This window comes from Rhynchophorus ferrugineus, unplaced genomic scaffold (genome assembly GCF_030347505.1).
Source record: "Rhynchophorus ferrugineus isolate W39M unplaced genomic scaffold, kcgeb_rfMv2 rfM1, whole genome shotgun sequence".
Lineage (NCBI taxonomy): Eukaryota > Metazoa > Arthropoda > Insecta > Coleoptera > Curculionidae > Rhynchophorus > Rhynchophorus ferrugineus.
In genome coordinates, this window is record NW_027472580.1 from 17,763,060 (window position 1) to 17,770,699 (window position 7,640).

General features: G+C 28.9%; 2 protein-coding genes across 3 annotated transcripts; one reads left to right on the plus strand and one right to left on the minus strand.

Moving 5' to 3' along the window:
• Window positions 1-99: 99 nt before the first annotated feature.
• LOC143195846 (uncharacterized) lies at window positions 100-779 on the minus strand. Its single transcript, XM_076403321.1, has 2 exons — window positions 616-779; window positions 100-562 (listed from the first exon to the last, which is right to left on the minus strand). Exons 1-2 carry the CDS (start codon window positions 627-629, stop codon window positions 244-246), a joined length of 333 nt encoding a protein of 110 aa, XP_076259436.1. The 5' UTR covers window positions 630-779; the 3' UTR covers window positions 100-243.
• A 270-nt stretch (window positions 780-1,049) lies between these two features.
• Window positions 1,050-7,284, plus strand: Art4 (Arginine methyltransferase 4). 2 transcript variants are annotated; one of them, XM_076403109.1, is made up of 4 exons: window positions 1,050-1,866; window positions 1,925-2,662; window positions 2,722-2,973; window positions 4,958-7,284. In XM_076403109.1, exons 1-4 carry the CDS (start codon window positions 1,236-1,238, stop codon window positions 5,164-5,166), a joined length of 1,830 nt encoding a protein of 609 aa, XP_076259224.1. In that variant the 5' UTR covers window positions 1,050-1,235; the 3' UTR covers window positions 5,167-7,284. The 2 variants fall into 2 exon arrangements, with proteins under 2 accessions (XP_076259224.1, XP_076259234.1); XM_076403119.1 differs by lacking the exon at window positions 4,958-7,284 and adding an exon at window positions 3,758-4,433 and having other exon boundaries at window positions 1,054-1,866.
• The last annotated feature ends 356 nt before the right edge of the window (window positions 7,285-7,640 follow it).

The window sequence follows — 7,640 nt, forward strand, 5'->3', positions numbered from 1 at the left end:
TTTTATTAATGAAATACATATTCTAAGATTTCAAAAGGTGATCACAATAAATAATGTTTTGGTAAAAAAAGATAGTAATAAAAAGTTCATATAATAGTAAATAGAATTGGCAGTACAAAAAGAATGTCCGAAATTGTAATTCTAAACAGCACTAGTTCTCATTTATCGACTTAGTTGTCTCATTCATCATCAAAACTACAGAAATTGCGCTGCCTGAATATACATCACAAATATTATTTTTATCTAAATTTGATGACACCCTCTGTTTAACCTTTCAAGATACATTTCGTATAACATTTTATTTATATTAAAATAATGAGGATTTTGTGATTCATTCAACTCAGGTGCATATGACGGACTAAATTTTAGTTCTACACTCTGTTCTGAGCCACTCGGAGATTCTGGAAGTCTGACATTATGACTGGTTGAACCTTGTGCATTCCATTCAGAATTTGTCACAGATGGATTTTGCTCGGTTAACATATTATTTATATGTAAATTATTAATTCGTTTTGATAACGGCATGAATTCTGTTTCGTCTTGAAAACTCCGACTACGTTTTCTACAAAGCAAAAAAGGGATAACTTTAAATAAAAACACAGAAAATTAGTTCACCTATTTTGAGTCATTTTAATGTTATAGTACTTTATAACTCAAGAATTACACAGAATAATACTTTCTTCACTTCTTTTTATTCAAACGGCAAATTAAATACTTAAAGAAAAATAATGATTTTTTATTTACGGAAAAATTGACATATCTTGTAAATTAACACGAGGTCCCTATCTACGACATACGTTTTAACTAATCGATGTGTTATATCTATACATCCTTGTTGAAGAAGAAGATTTTAAATATGATAAATTATAACTAGCTGCTTTATAATACAAAAATATTATATTAAGGTATCAAACAATATTATGTAATATTATTAATAGTCAAAATTGGGATAAAATTAAAATAATATAAATAATGTTTGTTTAAATTGAAAAACGGAACGCGCTTCAAAAATTACCTTTCGAAGTATAGTCGAAGATATCCGAAGTTTTACCGGTTTTGTTGAAAAGCCTTTTGTCCTTTGTCAAATGATGCGTGCAGTTTTGACAGATTTGCGAAAAAAACGTGGGTCATAGTATGAAATAATAATAAGGTTTTAGTTTTGGAAGTGTTTACCGGTGTTCACGTGTTTGGAAATTATTATTTTAATCCAGGATTTTCAAAGAAACAAGAAAAAAATGGCTCAGAAAGTATTCGAAGTTTTTGTGTTTTTTGTTAAAGAAGAAAATTTTAATATACCAAAATACAATAGAAAAGTGAAACTTAGAACAGATTATGATCCACAAGGGATAAGTCTAAAAATATTTGAGATGGATGAATCTACAGAGTTACTAGAGTTCCCAGTTGATTCAAGCAGTGAATGTTGCAAAGTTGGTGTTAAGTCATATTTGTTTTCAGTTGACAATGAATCACTTTTAATTAAATTTAATTCTAAAGAAGAAGCAAGGGATTTTTCATTAGCAATAACAAAGATTAAGTCAGGCAGAGATGCATCTATATTTTCAGTTCGAACAGAGGACTCTTCGGCTACTCAGTATTTCCAGTTTTATGGATATTTGTCACAACAGCAAAATATGTTACAAGACTTTGTAAGGACATATACTTACCAGAGAGCAATATTATGCAATTTGGATGATTTTAAAGATAAAGTTGTCTTAGATGTAGGTGCTGGGTCAGGCATTTTATCATTTTTTGCAGCTCAAGCTGGTGCTAAGCGTATTTATGCAGTTGAAGCTTCAACTATGGCCCATTATGCCCAGAAATTGGTTGATGCAAATAATTTTTCAAATTGCATCAAAGTACTACCAGGTAAAGATTAATAAAACATTTTTGATAGAGATGTAGTTTTATTTTATACAAATTTTAGGTAAGATAGAGGAGGTTGAACTTCCAGAAAAAGTAGATATTATAATATCTGAACCAATGGGTTATATGCTTTACAACGAAAGAATGTTAGAATCATACCTTAATGCTAAACGGTGGCTAGTTCCTGGTGGTAAAATGTATCCTACACGTGGAGATCTACATGTGGCTCCATTTACGGATGATTCTTTATATATGGAACAATACAGTAAAGCAAATTTCTGGTTTCAAACTTGCTTTCATGGGGTGAATTTGTCAGCCATCCAGAATTGTGCTGTTAAGGAATATTTTAGACAACCCATTGTAGATACATTTGATGTTAGAATTTGTATGAGTAAAAGTATTAGGCATGTAGTTGATTTTCTGGAAGCGGAGGAAACAGATTTGCATACAATAAATATACCTCTAGAATTCCATATATTAGAATCAGGAACATGCCATGGGCTTGCTTTCTGGTTTGATGTGGCCTTTGTTGGATCACAACAAACCATTTGGTTAAGCACAGCACCTACTGAGCCACTCACACACTGGTACCAAGTTCGATGCTTGCTAGAACAACCATTATTGCTCAAACAAGGACAAGTTCTGACAGGGACAGTTCTTTTGGTAGCAAACAAAAGACAGAGTTATGATGTTACAATAGAATTAACAGTAGAAGGTACAACACAGACCTCTAAAAACACCTTGGATCTTAAAAATCCATACTTTAGGTATACTGGGGCCCCTGTACAGCCTCCACCAGGTATTTTTTAGAGAAGTTAAAATATTTTGATGTTGTATGCATCTATATATTTATTCAAGGTGTTTCCAATGTATCTCCTAGTGAAAGTTATTGGAGTCAGCTTGACGCCCAAGGTGTAAGAAATGCAGTAAATATGGTAAATGGGATGTCAGTCAATGGTTTAGGTGAAGTTTCAATGGACACTACTCAAACATTGATCAACAACAATTTGATGGCAAATAATCTAATAGCTTTAGTTGATCCATCACAGCACATGGGTGAAAGTGTTCAGCCTAATATACACCCAGGATGTATACCAAGTACAGGAAGAGGTATGTTGTAACTAATTTAATAGTTGAAGTAGCATTAAAAGCATTACAGTATTCATTAGATACTCAAATAAATGCAGAATGGACCATATTAAAAATGTTATTTATTTATACTATATCACTACCTTAATATTTTTGCTAGAGCTATCCAAAATAGTAGATATATCTTGATCCTTGATAGTAGATACTGTGGTGAATATTGTATCAACTATGTCAGACTAAAACACTTTGTTATTTTTAAACAACACTGATTGTCCTCATTTAATTATTTTGTTTGGTACTTAATTTTAAGTAGATTAAATTTTTTTTGTTAAAAGACTTGAAAGATAAAAAAATGTCCATGGTCCATTCTGAAGAAACAGAAATCAATTTTCATTTACAAATGAAAGGTAACTAAAAACAGTTTTTCATAACAATGTACAGGCTTTTATACTTTTATTCTGTTATGCAATATATCAATTTTATTTAATTATATAAATAAATAATATAATTCAATAATTAATATAATTCATATGTAAAATGTTTCATAACATGTGTATTGTGGCCATTGATAATATTGATACCGCCATGGAGCGAATTTGTTTTTATAACTGATTGAATAATATTCCTCTTGGTTTTACAGAAATTACGATTTTCCATTGGAATTTGCTCAAGTAATCAATACCTTTTTAATATATATTTTGAAACGTTGAGAGATTATGGTAATTAATGGTTTAATTACCTATGCTTTTTTAGTTACCTTGATATAGTTTCCTTCATTGAACATATAAGCTATACAATTTTGTAGGTTCACTCAGTGTAAAAGTTAGAAGGAAAAAAACAAAGAGGTGTTTGACATGATCGCCTAAACTTTGGAAAATCAAATAAATGAGATTCATTCTTGGTATTTTTATGGACTGTGAAGTTGGCTCATTTTAATTTTTTATCGCCAATTTAGCGTCTTTTTAAATTTATATATTATACAAGATACATCTTTGATTTAGATCATTATTTTTTGTTGCTATAGCATTTTCATTTTCTTTTGGTTATTAAAAAGAAAATACTACTGTATTATGTACAATCATGTTGCAGCTGTTTTTTTTTAATTTATTTGTTTGTACTATACGATAAACTCACACTAATAAGTTATATTGAGAATTTCTTAATTTTTATAAATATTTATTTTCGTATAGAGGTAGCTTGTAGTGATAAAAATACTTGTATAGTTATAATGCCATACATGTATGTTAAATAGTTTTTCAGCATTTATCAGTTCGTATAACTTTCAAACTTAAAATTCTGATCTAAGTCAATGATCATTCAAAGTTTGTTATGACAAAAAGTCATTTTAAACCCTTTCATTTTAGAAAATGCCATCAAACTTAAAAAAAATATTTCTAGTCTAAGCTGGTAATTGACGATACTATAATATTTTATTGTGTGGTAGTAATGTAATTGTGTAAAATAAAAATGCTTGTAAGTACTATTTATTGTTTTTATATTGATTGCCGCTCTTAAGTCCTTCGGTTTTATTAGAGAATTTTACTAATTCCTATATGCATGGGATATGCCGCATCAGTTTTGTCTCTTTTTGATTTTCCAAAGCCACGGAAATTGTTTTATATATTTGTTATTCATGATTAATGTGTAGGGTAAAAATTTTAATAATTACTAAAAGTAACTTATTGTCATCAAGCCTATTAATATTTTTATATTTTAAATTTTATGATCTTTTGTAAAATGCTTTTAAAATATTTTGATGAGCCATTTTCTATTGTCTATTAATCTTACCGGTAATAAATAAATTATTTGTTAAATAATTTCATTTGTACAATTCGATGGAACTAAGGATTTCGCCGAGTTTAGTCAGTATTAATTAATTACTGTACTCTTTACTGCAATCACTATTATTTATTACTATTCCTACTATGTTTTAATTAGATTGAAATATTTAATGTAATTGGAGTAATTATGTTTATCAATACCGTTATAAAAAATGTTTTTGCAGGTAGAGTAGCTGCTAGTCCTACTTCAACACATACAGCTCAACTAATTGGTGGTGCCATCTCTCCATCACTATTTACATCACCAGCCGCTGCGCATACACAACAACAACAACCTATCGTGATGGCTAATTATCCTGTAGCGCAGAACCTCATGATTGGCGATTACGTCAAGCCTGGAAATGGTGTAGTATCCGCTGTATACCGTCAATAATTTTAGGTTAGCTTAGATATAGTATAGCTGGTACGCTCAACGATATAAACAAAAGATGACCTAGAGTATATATTGATAAAGTACAGGCCTAACGAACAATGAAAACTAACACTGGATTTTTATTTCGGCTCTAGGTCATCCGTAATTTTTAAAAATACCTGGCTTTATCTTAGATCTGATAGCCTATTATTTTTCTTTGTGATTATTCATTTGATTTATTCACGTATTCCAAGGACACAACAGCTCGTCGTTAATATCATCTAATTATTAAACAAATAAATTGACGTCATTTTTATGTTTTTTCTTTTAGACAAAAATACAACATATCTGATTTTATTTTGATGTACGATTTTTTGCTATTGAAAGAAACATTGTTCGGTTGCAATATATGACAATTTTGAATGAATTTGAAATGTGAGAATGATATGTTGAATTTTTTTTAGGATTAAAATATGAGTTGAAAATTTCTCGTCATTGTTGTATGTTAGTTTTTCCTTGCCAAAATTGAGATTTTTAACTAAAAAGTGTCAATGATTATACTGAACTGATTGATTGATTACAATGATTCTTTACTTTAATTATTTTGGTTTATGTATTTATTTTAAGCTTCATATTTGAAAGTACTTTATTATGTTGTGTAAGTTTCACATTGTCCATTTATTTCAAGACTTCATATTGTATATTTTTATTTACTTCTTTGACGTATGTGAGATTATGATTTTTTAAGACATTTTGTACAAATATCGGAGACTGGTCTCCAAGTAGCTTTTTTGTGTGATTTTTTATATTATATTTTAATTATTAAGTTAGATGAGATGATAAACAAGCATACTTTTACATATATATTGCTACACGTGTCGTTTGTAAACCTCATTGTGTAGTAGGCTAAACGTCCCACCCTTCCCCTGATAGAATTGTACCCCCTAATAGTATAACGTTTTATTTTTTAGTGGTGTGCTTTGACTGACGTGGTTGAGATGGTATCTTTGAGTGTGTGTTTAAATTGTAGTATTGTAAAAATGCTTGTTATCTATATACTAAGATGGATCAGATTTTAACTAAATTGAAACCAGAGTAGATTTAAAAATGAGACTCTTATACATTAAGTGTTTATTTTGTTCTTAGTGTAAAATTAAGTTAGTTGTATTGTCTCGATTGTTGTAAAATCGAATTGTACTTTAAATTTTAGGGTTGTATGTTTATTTAATGTGTTTTAATTTAGCTGAAAGTGGTAGTGGTATTAATTTTAGAATATATCTCAGTGGAATTATGTTGAAATTTTATTTTTATATCTGATTAAAAAGTATGTTTTACACAGGAGTAAAATCCTCTAAGTTTGCTTAATTATATCACCGGAATATGAAATAGTACACTAAACTCGAACACAAATTAAATCCATATGAAATTTAATAGCCGTAAAGTATAAATCTAGTCATTTTTTTCTCTCTTATCATCACTTAAATTAATTCTTTTCATCCACAGACATTTTTCATGATACTAGTGTTTGTTGTTTATAGCTGATAAAAGCAGTAATTGTATATATATACTATAAATATTTATTGTATTGCCATTGCTTTAATTAGATATAAATTTGAATTAACGAATGATATTAAATTTACTTTCTGGTTTCTCTTCACGTCGTGTAACATCATGGTTAGCTTAGAGAAATGACTTTCGGAAATTAATAGTAAGGACAAAATGTTTATAGAGTAGAAATGCTTTTGGTGCGGCAGGGAATTATAAAATCATTTGACGACGAATATATTTCGACGATTCAGATGATTTGATCTAAAGACTGCTCATAATTTGCATCCAACTAGCTATTAATTGTGTTTATATTTTATTTTGTCGTATTTTTTTACGAAAACAAGACGTCCCACGTTCCTAAGTAATTGTTTGGCTAATTTACATAATTTTTTAATTATAAGACGGCTCGACATTTTATTTTAGTCTGATTGTAGTTATTTATTTAAAATTTTTGTGTTTTTATCTTATTTGTGTATTTGTAAACTCCTTGAATAATAAAATGCATATTTTACATTGTGATTATCATTCTGGTATACATTTGTAGCATTATTATCATCGGCAAATATATTAAATAGGCTAAAATTCCTTAAATAGGCGTATTTTATTTTTTACTGTCCTTTTAATCCAGAGTTGGTTTTAACTTGAATTTAATTTGTCAATACTGAGATGGTATTGGTGCATGCTTTTCTATTTCATTAAAAATAAGTTAGAATCGTGCAAGAAACCGTTGAAGCTGATTATAATGTAATAGAAACCACCAATTACGAAAACAAACCAATGAGGAAAGCGAAGTGTTTGGGATATAGAACATTACCAAAATACAGTGGGTAATCCTTGTGATTTTTCATCTCACAAAATTGGCAAATTTTAAATTAAAGAGAATACTAAGGAAGCTAATATTTATCAACTAAAAATTATTAATTATTAATTATATATTAGTAATTTTT